Below are 18439 nucleotides of genomic sequence, written 5' to 3' on the forward strand. Positions count from 1 at the left end.
ACATCTAAGATACCTTAAAGGTAGGAAGTCATGGCTTAGCAGGAATCATTTATTTCATGTGGAGCAGAACAGTCTAATTAGTGGCCTAGGAGTCGTTCAAGCCCTGACCAGCCCACCACCTGCTTCCCAAGGAAGTGCTGTACAGATGGCTCACAGCCCCATCTCTGGGGCATAGGTATAGCTGGGTATGGATACAAGATGGGATGGGGATGGCTGTGGGTAGGTGAGAGCTGTGAAGGGGATCCAGCCCGCATAACTGTGAAAGCTGAACAACGCATAGAAGGAAGACTGATATTCAGAAATACTCAGTAGATGGCAGGATCAGGCCCATCTGGCTTAGGCAAGGGAATCTGAAATCTTATCAAATATCTTAGCGAGCTTTGAAACTGAAGAAAATTGGGTCAGCTCAGGTGGTTTGATTTTACAGCTAGTGTGCGTACCCAGAGGGTAAGGGCAAAGCAAGGTATGAATGATATTTACAAAATGTTCTTTTGCTTTCTTTTCGGCTTCTGAGAAATGTCTGTTGGAGAGTTGGGTATGGTCTTACACCAGGAGAGAATGTTGAAAGACTTCAATAAAATATCTCAAACAAAGGAGGCTGTCCTAAAATTCAATGGAATATATTGTACATTCTGAAAGACGTAAGAATTGGTCAAATTCACACTCTTGATGCGGAGCTATCCACAAGAAAATAAGAGAGAATTGGATGAAGCACACAAGGATAGTATTCCCATCACAATAACTGTTCAAAACTCCATTGCCTGAAGTGTTCACAAGTAAAGGCAAAAGTTGCAGAAGATCTGCCTGAAACATATTAGTCAAAATGAAGAGGGGAAAAAAGCTATAGGGTTCAAACCAAAGTAGTAGAAGCAGGTACTAGAGTAACTGTATGTGACTTTCAGGCTAGATAATACATCTGAAAACAGAAAGCTCAGCTGCAGTACTGAGATGTGGGGAGCATCTCAAGATTCAAACCACATTTAATTTGTAGAGAGAAAGAATGGATGTACAAAATGATCCAAAGAAGAAAATAAAATGACTGATTGTGCCTTCAGTGGCAAAGCTTAAAGAATAGGACAGAGGGAAGATCCTGTGTTACAAGAAAACAGTCAACTCCTGTGTGGAAAACTGGTTGGATGGCTGGGCCCAGAGAGTTGTGGTAAATGCAGTTAACTCCAGCTGAAGGCTGGTCACAGGTGGTTTCCCCCAAGGCTCACTGCTGGGTCCAGCCCTGTTCAATGTCTTTATCAATGACCTGGATGAAGGCATTGAGTGCACCCTTAGCAAGTTTGCAGATGACACTAAGCTGGGTGGAAGTGTTGATCTGCTGGAAGGTAAGGAGGCTCTGCAAAGGGATCTGAACAGGCTGGACCGCTGGGCTGAGACCAATGGCATGAGGTTTAACAAGGCCAAATGCCAGGTCCTGAACTTGGGGCAAAACAACCCTATGCAGTGCTACAGACGAGGGGAAGAGTGGCTAGAAAGCTGGCTGGAAGAGAAGGACCTGCGGGTGCTGATTGACAGCCATCTGAACATGAGCTAGCAGTGTGCCCAGGTGGCCAAGAAGGCCAATGGCATCTTGTCTTGTATCAGATAGGGGAGGTTATTCTGCCTCTGTACTCGGCACTGGTGAACTGCCCCATACATACTGTGTTCAGTTCTGGGCCCCTCACTACAAGAAGGATGTTGAGGTTCTGGGCTATGTCCAGAGAAGAGCAATGAAGCTGGTGAAGGGGCTGGAGAACAAGTCTTACAAGGAGCAGCTGAGGGAGCTGGGGTTGTTTAGCCTGGAGAACAGAGGGCTGAGGGGTGACCTTATTGCTCTCTACAAGTACCTGAAAGGAAGTTGTGGAGAGGAGGGTGCTGGCCTCTTCTCCCAAGTGACAGGTGATAGACAAGGGGGAATGGCCTCAAGCTCTGCCAAGGGAGGTTCAGACTGGATATCAGGAAAAAGTTTTTCATGGAAAGGGTCATTGGGCACTGGCAGAGGCTGCCCAGGGATGTGGTTAAGTCACCATCTCTGGAGGTGTTTAAAAGATGGGTAAACAAGGTGCTGAGGGGCATGGTTTAGTGTTTGATAGGAATGGTTGGGCTCTATGATCTTGTGGGTCTTTTCCAACCTGGTAGTTCTATGATTGTATGATAAAGGCTTGGGTAACAGAAGGGACAGGTCTATTAGTAATACTTAGCTGTTTTGCCATCAGAGAAACCCCATGGTGACTCTGTGACACAAGAGGCTATCAGCTAATGCTTATAACATCTCTGTGAGGAAAAGGTGCTCTCATTTGTTAGATACAGTAAGTGAAGCAACTTACCCATGGCCACAGTGTTATAGCTATGATTAGATCTCATGATCTTCTGCTTCCATATCCTTTACTCTAAGCCATAGTTCCAGTACTAAATTAATCTGTGCATGAAACACTGAATTTATATCATAAATAAAACCAGAGTTGTTCTGCCTAGGTCACAGTGGCACAGAGAAACTAAAGAAAGTCTGTCAACCAGAGCAAATCAAAATCACTACAAACTAAATAACTCTATCACTGAAGAGACCGAACAGGAACAAATGCTTATAGATTGTGGAAAAAAAAGTAAGTGTACCTTGGTGACATTTTTTCCAGGATGGACCTAGAATGCAAAAGCACTAAAAAATTTGTTCTGCAGAACTGAACTGGAACACAAGCTAAACAGAAAACCTGTATTTATGATAAAATAGAGAATTCTGAGTGGTGCACAGATGTTTCTAATCATCTTTTCTCATTTGACAAGCTGAGTGTGACTTTACATTGAAAGAAAGAAATTTAAATGTAGTGAAATGAATTGCTGTTCAGAAAAAGATATAGAGGGATTGACTGGAAATACAAAGATCATGACTGGGAAGGCAAGTATTCTGAGAATTTAAAACACCTAGATAATCCATGTTTCCATTACTTCCCTTTCATTTTTGTATGTTCTTCTGCACACACATATGCACCCTTATATGCATGTTTGCCTATATTCCACGTGAGAAATGTCAAGAGCTAGGAATGAATTTTGAATTTTTATCATTATTGTTTTGCTAAAGATGACACTGATGCATAACACTTGCAGCCAAGAGGAAATGTTGAGCTCCAGTAACTGGATGTCTTTTGATTTGGAGCAGTGATTTGGGCCCTTCTCTAATGCTTATGTGGTTTCCTTTCCAAGACTTGTGCTTACTAGTGCACAAATGTTTCTGCCAACTCACTGTTTGATGTTTGTAGAAAACCATCAAATGAGGGGAATTTCTGTGGAACCTTGTTTTTCCGAATGCTGCTGCTTTAGGACTGTTACTCAAGAATCAATTCCTTATATGAATAATTGGATGGTCCACAATCCATATAAATTGATGCATTCATGTATGTACCATGTAAGGATTACAGAGTTGAGGCCTTAGAAAAGTTTTTCCTCTGGAAACGCAAGGATCAAAATTTGGCTATAGGTTAGCAAGCAACTAGCCATGAGACAAACCAGAAAAAGTCAAATTCTAAAAGCATAAAATACAAATAATCTCTTTAGCATTCATCTACCTGTCTTCAGCAGAGTACTACAGCTCCCAGGTAAAAAAACCAAAACGCATGCATATCTAAATCTTGTACTGATTCCTTTCCTATGCAGTTTTCCCCAGTGAATGGCCAGGCAAAGTCAGAGACACACAGAGACTTGAATAACTGTGTAAATGCTAAAACTTGTGTTTCCTGCATTGTTTTAATTTCTACATACAGAAATACATACATACAATTTTTGCATAAAGAAAGTTGGTCTTAAAAAGTAACTTGGAGAAGGTGAATAGGGCATGGATGGACAAAATAAAACATAAAATGAAATTATCATGTGGCAGGCTGGGAACCAAACCAAAGGTGGCAATATATTTCTCACACAACACTTAAGCCTCTGAAACTTATTGTCACAGGATATTGTGGACACCAAGTATGTAGCTGAGTTTAGAAAATATTCAGTCAAATTAATGTTAAAAAAAAAATGACCAGGGTATGTTATTCCAAAAATACCACTGTTGTTCAGGTAGCACTTGAGCCCCAGATTGCTGAATGCTGCCAGAATATGCCAGGGAAGTATTCTGTATGCTTGCTCTGCTTTTATACTACTGCCATCAAATCTACTGTCTTAACGCTGTTGAAGACAGATTTCTGTGCTGGATAGACCTTTGTTCTGGTTTATTATGGCTGGTTTGATGCTCTCAGAGAAATCTTGCTTAGGATGTTTAATCTAATATTTACTACTTTCAGTAGCTAAATAGACCTTTGTCTGTAAGTATTTTCCCAACTAAGGAAATTCTGGGAAAAAAGTAAATATCACATTTTGGTGAATATCAAGGTTCCTTTTTAATGTCATTATGATGATGTTAGATGTACATAAATAATGATACTTTAATATTTCAGTGAGGTTATCCAAAAAACTATAAAAATGGAAAGAAGAATTGTAAAAGATTTCATATAAGACTTTTAAGAATCTAGTTTTTTGATTAATTTACCATGGCTGTTCATTCAAAACCCCTGTTTAGATGGAAGGTTCTTCAGGTACTAATACTTTGATCAAATGAGCCCTAATGATGCAAACATGCACATGATCACTTCACACTTCTGAGTAGTCCCATTGAACTGAATGGGTTTTGAAAAGCAGTGTATATAAGTGCATGCAAGTGTATGTAAGTGTGTGTAGAACTGACATCTAAACAACTTTCTTAAGATCTGCATATAGCTGTCTTGTAATATTTCCTCCTGTGCTCATTTTGATTGGTTTTTCAGTGTTCTAAATAAAGAATCATCCTAACACAGTCCTGTTTTTGTAATAAAGTGGATTTTTTTGAAATATCTGAACTGTCAGTGGTGATATGTAGGACTCCAGGTGCTCCCGCTCATGGTATTGTGGAAGGAGATGACTTTAAGTACGGGGCCCAGGTTTACTTCAAGTGCAACGCAGGTTACAGTTTAAAAGGCAGCCGTGTTGCCTACTGTCAGCTTGATGGAATTTGGTCAACACATCATCCTGAATGTGGTAAGGTCACTTTAAGTTTTGAATCTTATCAAATGTTTCAGCCAATGTATTCAGATGAAACTAGAATATCCAAATCTCACTTGAAACTTGGTAGATCTGTGGCTTAATGTGATGTTCTTTTGCCTTACTGTCTTTATAAAGAGGTAGGGATTCTTATGTTACCGTGCAAGCCTGCAAGACTTGGTCTGACTAAAGGTCTGACTAAAACATGGAATAAAGGTCTCACTGAAACATCAAAATAGTGAAAAATAATATTCTCAAAGACTTTAGGCATACATCCTTCTTACATACACACTGAAAATGTCTAGGACTAAAACCAAATGAGGGACCTTGTACAATAATTAATTACTACTTCCACTACCATGTACCTCTGATGCCTTATCTGCAGAAGACTGGTGCATTCTGTGGATTTGACTAGGGGCTTGCTGCATGAAGTCTAGACTCCTGTTTCAACAGAAATCCCATATTAGTAAAAAACTGCTAACAGAGAAACTTCCATTCATTCTGGCTGTGCCAGCTGGTATGCCTGCCATTCACGCTAATTCAGCTGTGGAATTCCAAGCCCCTTCTTTTCAGCAAAAGAGACTTTCAATTTTAGTTTAGTTGTTCTATATTGTGCAATTTTATTTCCATATTCTAGATAATTTGTATCAATTGAAAAGTGCTTTTACAAGTGTGTTGTGGCAAAAAATTTAAATTTGGAGGGGACTGTTGTGACACAGCTGTGTATAAGTTCATCTTAAGAGCAAGCAATAGGCCTTCTGTCTAGAGAGAACATCTGTAGTTGCAATAAATGTAATATAAGAACTGTGCTAAAATCCCTGCTGCATGATCTCCTTGGCTAAAGATCTATTGAAAGATCTTTCTCTAGACTTGACTGTTACTGAAGTGCTAGGTAATATAATTTGGGTCTCTCCTTCCCAGCTGTTTTCTTTTTTTTTCCAATACGTCAAAAAGTCATTACCTTGGGCTTAGGGAAGAAGAGAACTACTGCTTGAGTTTCTGATAGGCATAGGATGAAATAATAGAAGGTCTTCATTGACTTATTTGGTCAAACTTAGGTACATTTGGACACATGCACTCTGCTCATCAGATGATGCCTCTAGATGAGGTATCAGTGCAGAAAGCAACTGGCAAATAAAGTGATACTGTGAGTAATTCCCTGTAGTCTTTAGCTGCTATCAAGTTACCAGTCAATTGTGGTTCACAAGTGGGAGGGCCTGTGAGATATGGAGAAGAAAAATGGAGTAAAATTAAAAAGAAATAGGGCTTTGCTTCTCCCTTTCTCCTGGTTGAGAGGAAGTTCAGACATTGTCTTTGTTAACTGAATATGACTTGTGGGAAAGTATTTAAGTACATATATGACTTCCAGCACATGCTAAAATCCAATGTTGTTAAAGAAAGCACCGAAATATATGCTTAGCTTGAATTATATACTTAATGTTAAGAGTATATGCTTTTCATTGAACTTGTATTGTTGTGGTTAGCTATGTGCTTACATGCTTTGCTGAGCTGGGCTCTATCTGGTAATATGAGGATATGGGAACAGGACAGGGCTATACCTGTGCTTATTTCACAGGGATTTAAATAAATCTTTAAGTAAATGCTTTGTTACGTATTGGTGCTTTTGTGCGGTGAGGCTTAGCAGGCAGCCGAATCTGAAGCAATGACATGAGAGGTCATTTCTGGTCAATTGATATATCTCAGGCTTCTCAGCCCTCTGTAGGCAGAGCAGAACCAACGCTAGCTGTCTCACTCAGATATTCACTGGTTACCATGCAATGAGACATCAGACAGAAGGATTAAACAGAATCACATATTGCTGTCAGCCTGACAAGAAAAGTGAGATGAAATCTGAAGGAATATGAAGTACCTTTGCAGCTGCTAAATAGAAAGAGCACAGGTGTGACAAGTATATGGAAAAGCATCACATACACCAAAATTGTAAGTTTATTGAGAGAAAAAACCACAACAAATAAATAGAAGGGGAGAAATATTGGGAAGGAGGAAGTAAGAGGTTTTATAGACAGAATCAAGCATGAGTAAGCTTTCTGTATTAAATTTTTAGTATCAGTAAATATATATATATTTATATATTTTTTTTTCTCTTTCAATTCCCATATTTCCCTGCATTATTACAATCTCTCTCAGTGCTAAGAAACCAAAATGCAACCTAATATAGAAGTAAAATTAAGTAGTCTAGTTTTATTTTATTATCCAAGTCCAGTGAAGTACTGAAAGTACAGAAAAGGGAAAAGGATGCCAAGGGCCTGTTGCCGGCAAATAGTTTAAGTGCATCCTTTCATGCTCTTGAAGTAGAACTGTTAACATCATGTAAAGTTAAGGTTCTTTTTCAGAATTGTCAGCTACTTTTCAAGGTCTTTTAACAGTCTGAGAATCTTACACTTTTAGTGAATACTGAAGAGTGTATTATAAACAGACATCTCTATTATAATTTCTTCTTTAGTATTTCATCATTTTGAACAGAGATTTTGAACAGAGATAAAATGTAGGTTGTATAGTAATGTGTGAATGAAAAGCTAAGTAGTCTAATGGATAAAAATAATGCTATGAACTAGATAAATGTTTACCATTTTTTTCCTCTATATTTAGTTCTAGATGAAAAAAACTGCTCGGATCCTGGTGGCCCCCTCAATGGCTACAGAAGCGTACTAGAAAACACTGGGCTTTTGAACGGACACTATGCAAAAATTGGCACAGTCATTGCTTTCTTTTGTAACAACTCATATGTTCTTAGTGGGAATGAACAAAGGACCTGCCAAAATGATGGAGAATGGTCAGGGAAGCAGCCAATCTGCATAAAAGGTAGTTTGCATTCTTTTTTACCACAACTCACAAAAGTTGCTATGATTTTGTTGAAGTTTGTTTTATATAATTTACAATCACCAAGCAATCATCATTGATAAAAATAAACCATCTGACTGACACCTGATACTGATATTGGTAGCTTGCCAGCTACCAGAGAAGATGCTAAACGCTGCCAGAAAAGATGCCAGCGATTCCAGAAGATGTTTGTCTTTCAATATGGAAAGGGATGTTCCCTGAGACCATTATTACCCTCATTCTAGGATCATAACCTACTTAAGAGCAAAGTCAAACAATACCTAGAGGGAATTGAAATAGCAGGAAAAACTATCTCATCACAGCTGGTGTCATAGGGCTTAGCTCTTCTCTCACAATACTTTTAAGTCAATGGGAACATTCATGAGCGTGAAAGGCCAAGCCTGTAGATTGCAGCATTGAAGCTTTTGTTCAGAAAACCACCTGAGGACATGCTTAAACTATCTTCACTCATCAAAACACTGAAACACATCTTTACATACTTTGTTGGAAAGGGAATTATTCTGTTGACCTGGAGCTACTCTAAGTGTGTCTGAGACCCTGTATGGATGAATGGATATGGGCTGGGTAACTAGAAATTAATTTTTCCAAAGCAATTGTTTGACACATATTTTAGTAATCTTTTTAACTGAATTAATGATAATATAAGGAAATATGTCTGTCCCCTGAGGAATTTGCTTTATTCTGTTTGCTTTATTCTTATCATACACTTCTCCCTCCCTGTATGATCATCTGTGGAAAGCATCTTTATTGATCATAATAATTTGTGGAAAGCAACTATATTCATGTCAAGTTTGATAATGACATATACAGTAACCACAAAGAACTAAATATTGTCAAATCCCACAGAACACAACTGGTCTTGCATACAGGTAGAATCCTTTTCTTCCCCTGTGTGTAGCAGGAAGGAGATCCTGGAAGAGTTACTTGAACTGATAAACCTGAATATTTATCCTGCTCTTAAAGTAAATAAACTGAATATGAAAAATTAGAAATCCTAGCTCTCCCTTCTGTTGTTTTGTGTATATTCAGGTAACTCTGAGGTGTTCCTTTGAATAAGTCTCCAACTCCTTCCAATGGATGCACAAGCAAACACACTCTTAAAAGTGTGTAACATCCTGCAGCCTATCTCTGTATGCCGACTCACTGGGATTAGCTGTGTGTGGCTACACAGATGGAAATTAAGTATTTTTCATACAATACTGCTATCGGAAAGGTTTGCTAAATTCCAGACCATCAGCTGTATTGGTGTAAATCTGGCATTCAGACACACTGATGGACAAACCCTCCTCCATGACTGAAAGTGTCGATGCAGAAGACACTCAGTTGCTTTCAGTGTTGTAAATGTGATAGATCTGTTGATATGTGGGAAAGTATTTTTCCAAGGCACTAGGTGTTAAGGCCTATCTTTATCTTAATGCGTGTAGCTTGCTGCCTCTTTTCTTAATCCAGTACCCTATAGCTAGTGAGAGGAAAAAGTGCAAATCTGTATGAACCCTAACACTTGAGTTGTGAATGTGAAAAAGTACTGTGCAACATTATTTTTTTTCTAGCCTGCAGAGAGCCAAAAATCTCTGACCTGGTGAGACAGAAAGTACTTCCAGTGCAGGTTCAGTCAAGGTGAGAATGCAATATGTCAACCTCCAGTTAAAGAAAAAAGTGTGACTGCTTTTTTGCCTGCTCTTTTTTCCACCCTGTGTGTTTAGCCTGCCCAAGCAGCCTTTCCTACAACTCCACTGATAATTGATCAATGAGAGCTGCTGTGAGGGAATGTCTGATTAAGCATACGTTTGCAAGCTACTAGAGGCAGCCAGGAAGAAAGGTACAGTTAGAAATGTGCAAATTACTGGGCAATGCTGGAATTAGGCTTACAAGCTTGTGACAGGCTATGAGAACAGTCTGAGAACAGTTCCTTGGGGTTAATGATGTGTCTTAAAATACGAACATTTGCTGTCTCAGTGAAAAAATGAGTGGGGAAAGCACAAGGCAAGAAGAAGGTATAGCAATGTAATCTGCTCTCATTAAGTTTCACCATAAAAGGCAACACAGAACAACTCTGATATAAATTTGGGGTTTGTGTGGGCACGGAGAGGAGGAATTAGAGTAGGAGGTGAGGAGAGAATGAAAGGTCAAGATCCTGTTTGGGATTACCCTTCTGCTGATTTCTTGAAAAAAGTCCAATCTGAATTAGTTATACTGAAGTGTTCAGGCTCATTTTTGTCCAAATAGTAATTTCTCATTTCAGGTTTATTTTTGCAGTACATGATTGATTTATTTTTAACGCAAGAACTGTCCTCATCTTTGGTCTTAAGAACAGCCATACCAGGTCAGAATATAGGTCCAGCTCAAGCTATATCCTGTCTCTGGCAACAGCCGGTAGCAGATGCCTAGAGAAGACTTTAGGAACAAGGCAAGCATATACTTTCAAAATACTCTCCTACTCTGCAGTTCTGTGATGTTTGATTGTAGAGATGGCCCAAGAAGCCATCAGGGGGCTTTATTAGCCATCAGGGGAATTTTCTTGCTTATTGTTCTCAATTCACTTCAAAACATAGGTCTTTTTATGTTGAATGTTTCAGATACTAAGACCAGCTGTATGAAAGCACATCCATGCCCGCACCTCCATAGTATCATGGTAGCATCACATGTTCATGGACTGCTTTTATGCCTTGATGTAGGATCTTTATTTCACAGATTGCGAGGCAAAGTATGTGATTATGCAATATTGCAAGGTCACATGTGAGTAAGGAATGGGATCCTGGCAGTCTAAGCATGACCACAGCAGCTTTCATCCTTCTTCCAGAATGCAAGAAATCTGCTCATTGCTCTTGAGTGCTGTTATGCCCGACAGATTCTATATGATGGAGGCAGTCTATGTCTCTTTGTGGTCAAAAATGTAATTACCAAGGGAAAAAGCATTTTTGTGGCCTTTCTGGATGTAGGCAGGACCAGGAATCTCAAGGGAAATGAATTTCCTGCTGAATTTTTCCAAGATTTTTTTTTTCTGTAGATATGTGCTTTTAAACTTTGGAACAAGGGATACATTCTAAGTAAAGTAACATGGCTGTAGTCAAGCTTATGGTCCATATCCAGGCTAGTGCATCTTTATTTTTTTAATTATGTGCTGTGTTGCAAGTAATCATTACAATTTCTAAATGGAAGCTTAGTGATTATTGCAATTATGAGATCTCTGTGGTAAGGCAATTATCTCTGTTAACTGCTAAATCAAGCAGCTTTATCAACGTGATTTAATCCAAATCAATTCCTAATACTGCCTATTAAAATGTTCACTAGAGAAAAACACGCCTAGCTCCTCTCTAGTGTAAATTAATTACAGCAATGCCAACTGCCAGTGCAATTTGTTTAAAGACATGGTATCTCAGTCCTTTTGTGAATGGCAAAAACTGTTCTACATGCAGAGGCAACTGGTTGCAATCCAGAAACTGTGAAATGAAAAAAAAGACACACAGATGGAAAATTTATAAACATACGTGTATTTACTTCTGTGTGTATTAAAGTAGCTGGGATGCAAATGGGAGTATTGCTAAACTATGTTGGAATCATATTTTTACCTTATTCTTTCACAAGCAAACTTCATATGCTTTTAAATTATGCTTAACATAGCTGGTGATAAAGCTAATGATCACTTTTATAATAGTATTATTGTTAACTTGCATTATTTGTGCCCTGAAACAGGGAAACCCCTTTGCATCAACTTTACTCATCTGCATTCAGCAAGCAAAAGCTTGAAATCTATCCAACCAAGAAGCCAGCTCTGCCATTTGGAGACCTACCCCCAGGGTACCAGCATCTACACACTCAGCTTCAGTATGAATGCATTTCTCCCTTCTACCGCCGCCTGGGTAGCAGCAGGAGGACTTGTCTGAAGACAGGAAAATGGAGTGGGAGAGCCCCTGTGTGTATTCCAAGTGAGTCTCCAAGAAAAAAACCAAACAACTGCACACATCTCTAGGTGGATAGGGGAACAGGATGTGTATTCATCTTAGATACTGAAGGAGTTCCAGTGGTGTAGGCGGTCTATGCTTCCAGTTGGGAGATAGGAGCAATGAAAGTTGGAGGACATATTACTCTTTTTAACCACTAGTAGAATTTGTGCAGTTGAAGGTAGAGGGATCAAGCTTTCAGCACTGTCATTTGCAATGTACTCTTTTATTGAGCAAAAGGTGTAACCAGTTTCTCTCCTGATTTGAAAATGTTTTCTTACTATCACTTCATATTTTCCTGTGTTATTTACCGCAAAAGTGATTTTCCTTTCATCTCTATACTTTGGCACACAGCTGGCACAATCATAAAATTTTAAACAATAAAATGGAGAGTCTGCATTTTAAAGAGGCTCTTCCTTTAATACACCTTGCTATTGCAGATGGTTAAGTCCAGATAAAATCTTATACAGAGCTAGTGAATACAGTAAGCCAGGGCAGGGACATCACAAGATTTGGTACGACCCACTACTGACATCAGGCAAACTGTGACAAGTAGATCCTAACATCAAGGAAATGTTTTGAATTCTTGTTTGTGTTTTTTCATCTCATGTATTGAAAAATATTTTGTTCAATCATTCTCTCTATGGGCATGCCCACACTACATCCCAGGAAAAGAAATATGTCCTAAAGGAGGCTAAAAAATGTGACCACATGAAGTAACTCTTTATAATTAAGGAGATTTTAACCCAGGTGTAACTCTCAGTAATATATTCCTAGAACAGGGTGGAGCTTTTTCTTTTCCCCAGGATGGCTGTTGATTAGATACATTTTCTTCAAGGTTTTTGTTGCAAGACAAGTCTGTTCTCATAGGCATGAACTCATCTGTGCTAAGGTCAGTTCTAGGAGAGTTCTAGAACTCACCTGTTCTAAGGCCAGTCTCACAATTACTCTATGACTGCTGAGGGTGATTTTTAGTGTACCATTGGCTTTATGGTGTTTTTTTAAAAGCAAGAATCAGGGTGTTCTTTCAATTTCTTTATGCAGTCATCTCATTATAATGCAGCTTGATAAGGTTGTTACAAAAGTTCACTTGCTCAAGTGCTAAATCCACATTTCTACTTCAGCTAGGAATTCAGATGATAATGGAAAAAAATGAAAGTTTTTTTTTTAAAGCTGTATGAAAAACACATATTATAATTTTTCTGGTTGGGACAGAGGTTAATTAGAAAACTGTCCCTCATGTTAACTATTGCAGCTTGATTTCTTTTAGTACATTTTAAGCAGGAATCAAGACTGATGTTCAGATTCTTTGGTAGGGAAAAGGCATTACCTCATTCTTGGTTCATGTTTCCTCAGTCTGTGGAAAAGCAGAAAACACCACCCTTCAGAAGACAGTGACCTCTACCAGGTGGCCCTGGCAAGCAGCAATCTATCGGACGGCCAGTGGGGTGAAGGAGAACAGTCTCCGGAAAGGGGCCTGGATCCTTATGTGCAGTGGGGCTCTGGTGAACGAGCGCACTGTGGTGGTGGCAGCTCACTGTGTCACTGACCTGGGCAAAACCATTGTGCTCAAGACAGCAGAGCTCAAGGTAGTTCTGGGGAAATTCTACAGAGATGATGACAGGGATGAAAAGACCATCCAGAACCTGCGGGTGAGTAAGTCTGCTAGGAGCAGAAAATAATGAGCACAGACAGATGCTGATCACATTAATACTGTATAGAGAGAAAAGAGGTTATCCTTTGAGCAATACATTGGTTTACACATTGTTCTTCGAAATGTGTATGTAGAGACTCAACTGACAGAACTGTCATGGCACACAGAGGGAACATGCTGTAGTTCGTTAAATTTCCCTGACACCGTCTAACTTATATATTCACTCCCTAATACAGATCACTAAGAAAATAGCTTAGGTTCTATAGGCCATCATGTCTCTAGTGATACTGCTAGAAAAAAGGTAGAAGAGATGCCAGCTGCTGTCAGAAGTGATTAGCATAATTTGTGAGGAAACACTTGTGCTCTAGATCCTGGTTTGAGGCCATGAGCACATTTCACATCTCAGCCCCAAGGTGGCACAGCTTTAAACTCTAAAGAAGTTCATATCTGATTCCAGCTCCAAAAATACCACCACAGGCTAACCAGAGCGGTTTGTTTTTCCAAGAAGAACTAGAAAGGTTGGCTTGAAAATGAGGAGAAATACAGCAGTTCTGGCTGTATATGTCTCTTTTTCTGGAGGGGGTGGATTATGTGAGTTAATGGATTTAATCCAAGAAATCATAGTTACTTTTGATATATTCCCTCTCTGCTTTTAGTTTCTTTCTCTAATTCCCACTTTTTCAGATATTTCCTGTAAGGAAATATGTTATCTTTTACAACAGTTCCTTATAGGAATCCCATCAATTCTTGTGTTTCATCAAGGTAACTAGCAGTAAAGGTTTGGCCCCAATGTATTGCTAGTATTCTTTCCTTTTTCAATGAAAAGATTACATTTTAATTCAAAGCTCCCATTTCCCCCTCTTAAATTCTACAGGCTGAAGATGACAAGGCATGTAAACGAAACAGTTAGTTAACAGTGAAAAACAGTAAACACTGGAAAAACTTTAACTGTACATGAACTCCCCATTTTGCTGAAAAAGAATCCTTGACTGCTTTTCATTAGGAAGAGTGTCATGCAGTAAATACTGTCCTGAAGCCCTAGTGTAAAGAAGTATGCAAAATAAACTAACATGTAATATAGTAGTATGGAAAGAGTCCTGATGACTTGCCATGGTTGTTAACTCTACAATTCTTCCTGCATTGTTTCTTCCCCAGATTTCTGCCATCATAGTGCATCCCAATTATGACCCTATATTACTTGATTCTGACATAGCTATCATCAAACTCTTGGACAAAGCCAGAAACAGCAGTTATGTTCAACCCATTTGCTTGTCATCTTCTCATGACTTGACTTCATCCACAGAAGATTTAAAAATAACAATTACTGGCTGGAAGGTATTGGCTGATATTAAAGATCCTGGATACAAGAATGACACAATCCGTACGGGAGTTGTTCGGATGGTAGATTCAGTGTTGTGTGAGCAACAGTATGAGGATAATGGGATACAAGTCAGCATTACTGACAGCATGTTCTGTGCCAAAGAAGATCACACAGCCTTTTCTAATATTTGCCCTGCTGAGACTGGTGGGATTGCAGCCATAATGTTGCCAGCAAAAGGATCTCCTGAGCTAAGGTGGCACCTGATGGGATTAGTGAGCTGGGGTTATGATAAAACGTGCAGCCTAAAACTCTACGGTGGCTACACCAAAGCTTTTCCTTTCAAAGACTGGATTGAGAAGAACCTGAAATAGAAAGCTGTGTCTAAAAATGGCATTTTATAACTATCATTACTTCTCTCTCAGCCTCTGCTGCTTTAAGCTTCTCATCCCAGTGATGTGCCACATCTGGGATAAGGTTAAGGCAGGCAGCCTGGTAATTTGTCCTAGGATCAGATGTTCCATCAGGCTACTTTTACTTAACTCATGACAGAAGGTCGTAATGCCTGAGTTTTGCTGTATTTTTGCCTGTCTCCCCTGGTGGGAGGATGATGATATGCTCCGAAGTCTGACATACAGAAACACGACTGTGAATTCTAACTGAAATTATTCTGTAGTGTGGAGTCCCCTAGAGAATTGACAGTGAGGATCTCCCAAAGATATGTGTGACTAAGAAGATTAGAAGGCTGGAAAGAGTAGTCTGAATTCATTACGATGGAAGATCTTGTTACAGTATGTGCTGTCTGTATTGCCATAGTGCAATGTAATCTTTTTCCTTCCCACGTACTTTACACACTTAAATAAACCATGGTTTGTTTTTTTTTTAACCTACATACCCATGTCTCATATTTTTTAGATTCCTTGTGCTTTATCTATGTCACAGTCTAGGGACTCTCTACTGCCCTTGTCTGTCTGCATGTGACTCCCACCTGGGACTTGTCAGGCACACTGACAGGAAGAATTAGCACAAAATTCAGTTACTATGTAAATAACAAGATTTTTTGTTTTCTTAATACATCAAGTGCTGTTATTGCTCAGCATAAACCACTGCAAAGAAATGTACAGGGGAGTTCTCTCCCACCTTGTATTTCAAACAGGTGAAAAACTGAAACATACTTTTAGAAGCATTTTTCTATGTGGATTATTTCAAACACCTATGAAAACTTCAGGAAAACTTCTACTTTCCATCAGTTCACATATTTTTGTGGCAAAACAACTCCTCCAACTTCAGGGTGAAGAATAATGTCTAAGTCTCACACTTAGCAGAGGCTTTTCTTGACTGTACTGTTTGACATCAAAGTGTAAGATTCTCCCATTGGGCATGTTGTCCAGTGGAGAAACCTTAATCACTGCTCTTTGACTAAATCATTCTCTATTCAAGACTAGAGATGAGCTCTAGAAAAAGTTGTGGAGGAGCAACATGGGAATGTCTCCCATCAATAATGAATCTTGGATAAGTCACGTATTAACTCCTGGAATTTGTGGGACCTTCAAATCATCCCCCAAGTCTTACGAGGAGTGGCTGAGAGAGCTGGGGTTGTTTAGCCTGGAGGAGAGGAGGTGGAGGGGAGACCTTATTGCTCTTCACAACTACCTGAAACGAGGTTGTGGGGAGCAGGGAGCTGGCCTCTTCTCCCAAATAACAGGGGACAGGACAAGACCTCAAGCTCCACCAGGGGAGGTATAGGCTGGACATTAGGAAAAAATTTTTCATGGAAAGGGTCATTGGGCACACATGAAGGTCTTTAAAAGACGGGTGGATGAGGTGCTGAGGGGCATGGCTTAGTGACTGATAGGAATAGTTGGACTCAATGATCCAGTGGGTCTTTTCCAACCTTGTGATTCTGTGATCATTACAGTACCTAAACAATCTCACAGCAATAATTGGATATGAAGGCTGGAGATCTGATGAAAGGATTTAGTACTCTCATCAAGAAGGACTCGGCTCCTGAAATCATGTTCTCTCTAGACTATCGCATGGCTATGGAAATTGTAAACTAACAAGTCTGGTTTCAGCTTTGATTATCTGATGCTGTGAAATCTTTGTTAAGACCTTCTTGGCATTCAGTAGTTTCCACCTACTTTTGAATGGGAAAATTACTTCTCAGAAGGCAATTAGTCTTGGAGGTCATACCATGTAATTTATTTTTTGCTTTCCTGGATTGTAAGACTTAGTATGTTATGCTTTCGTGCTTTTCTTATTTTCACTAGCAGGAGGACCAGGTGACGTTGCTTGAATCAAAAAGTTTAAGGGCTACAACAGAAATATATTCCTTCTCTTTATCTCATTTGTCTATCTCCTCATGTCAGGAGACTATACTTGGCTGACAAACTGCATGACAACAACAGACACAAAAATTCTGAATTAAATGTGAAAAATAAGATGTGTTTCATTTGTCTGCTGGTAGGAACACGTGACAATGAACATGTGGTACTCCCCTGCTGACAGAAGGGGTCAGAGGAAATTAGATGACAGTTCTGGAGAAGGGAGAACTTGCAAAGTCAGCATATGTTTCTTTCTAACACTGTCAATGAAGAATGAAATGAGAAAGAAATAATATTGTTTATTGGAGCCTAACTTACCCAGTCACAGCACTTCCATGATTGCATTAAATGAGAGTTTCCACACTCTAAGAGAAATTATCTTCTGAAACAGAAATCATAAAGGTCTGTGAGCTAGTTCTTTTCTCATGGTTATGACACCATGACTACATCGTTTTCCATAGCATTATCGTTCCTCACTGCTACAACTGAAAGAGGATAGGCTTTAAATGTTTTGGTTTTTTTCTTTTCTTCCCTTTAGGATTTGTCCACTAGAGAGTCAGGCAGTCCACACAGGTTTGTGTTAATGTTAATTCCAGCTTTATCCCTCAGTCTTCTCCGTTTACTAACAATCACCCATGCCTAGTATTTACTGATCCTCTAACTTCTCGTCAGTGTTGAATTCTGTCCCCACTTGGCTCCAAACTACTCACAGATCTGGCAAGGAATAGATGAAAGTTTCTGGGTTTGGGCAGCAACAGTATAGCTGTTCACTGGCTGTATATCTTACAGAGCTTGCTACAGCTGTGTGTGTAGAGCAGAATTAAATCCCCCTTTCTTTTGCAGTCCTTATGTTCTTCAAAGAAAACAGAAGCAAGAAAATGGTCAGGCTTCCCTCAACACTAGGGTTCAGATTTTAGCATAGCCCTTTATAGAAAGAGGAATTAGCTGTAGCATTTGGTTCTATTATACTTCTAGACCTCAATGATATTTGACTCCTAGATTCAGTTCTGTCTAATCTCTAAATGCAAACATATTTTATTTCCATTGTTACATGACATATGTAACATATGTATGGGTGGTCAGTCATATCAACATATCCAAGCACTTGTATCATGTCTAGTATTTGTAGAAATTACAAATCAACTTGTCCATCCTGTGTGGCAGTTTGACCCACAATAGTTCCATACTTACAGTCAGAGCAGAATAGGGGTTAAAGTGTAATGAGAAAAACCAGGGGATGAATGCTTGAAAAAAACAACTTGTGAGCTGGAATCACTAATCCTTTTGATAGCTAGGATCTATT

General features: G+C 39.3%; 1 protein-coding gene across 3 annotated transcripts in view; it reads left to right on the forward strand.

The window, feature by feature from the left end:
- The window catches only part of PAMR1 (peptidase domain containing associated with muscle regeneration 1), a 56522-nt gene extending 40823 nt beyond the window's left edge, over positions 1-15699 (forward strand). For 2 of the 3 annotated variants that reach the window (XM_069858050.1, XM_069858049.1), the window contains exons 8-13: positions 4864-5034; positions 7648-7860; positions 9450-9516; positions 11593-11825; positions 13197-13492; positions 14650-15699. In XM_069858050.1, coding sequence (XP_069714151.1) covers positions 4864-5034; positions 7648-7860; positions 9450-9516; positions 11593-11825; positions 13197-13492; positions 14650-15186 — 1517 coding nt within the window. In that variant the 3' untranslated portion in view covers positions 15187-15699. The remainder of the gene's footprint in view (positions 1-4863; positions 5035-7647; positions 7861-9449; positions 9517-11592; positions 11826-13196; positions 13493-14649) is intronic. The other variant, XM_069858051.1, reaches the window with a different exon arrangement.
- Positions 15700-18439: the final 2740 nt, after the last annotated feature.

This window comes from Phaenicophaeus curvirostris, chromosome 5 (genome assembly GCF_032191515.1).
Source record: "Phaenicophaeus curvirostris isolate KB17595 chromosome 5, BPBGC_Pcur_1.0, whole genome shotgun sequence".
In the NCBI taxonomy this organism is placed as follows: Eukaryota; Metazoa; Chordata; class Aves; order Cuculiformes; family Cuculidae; genus Phaenicophaeus; species Phaenicophaeus curvirostris.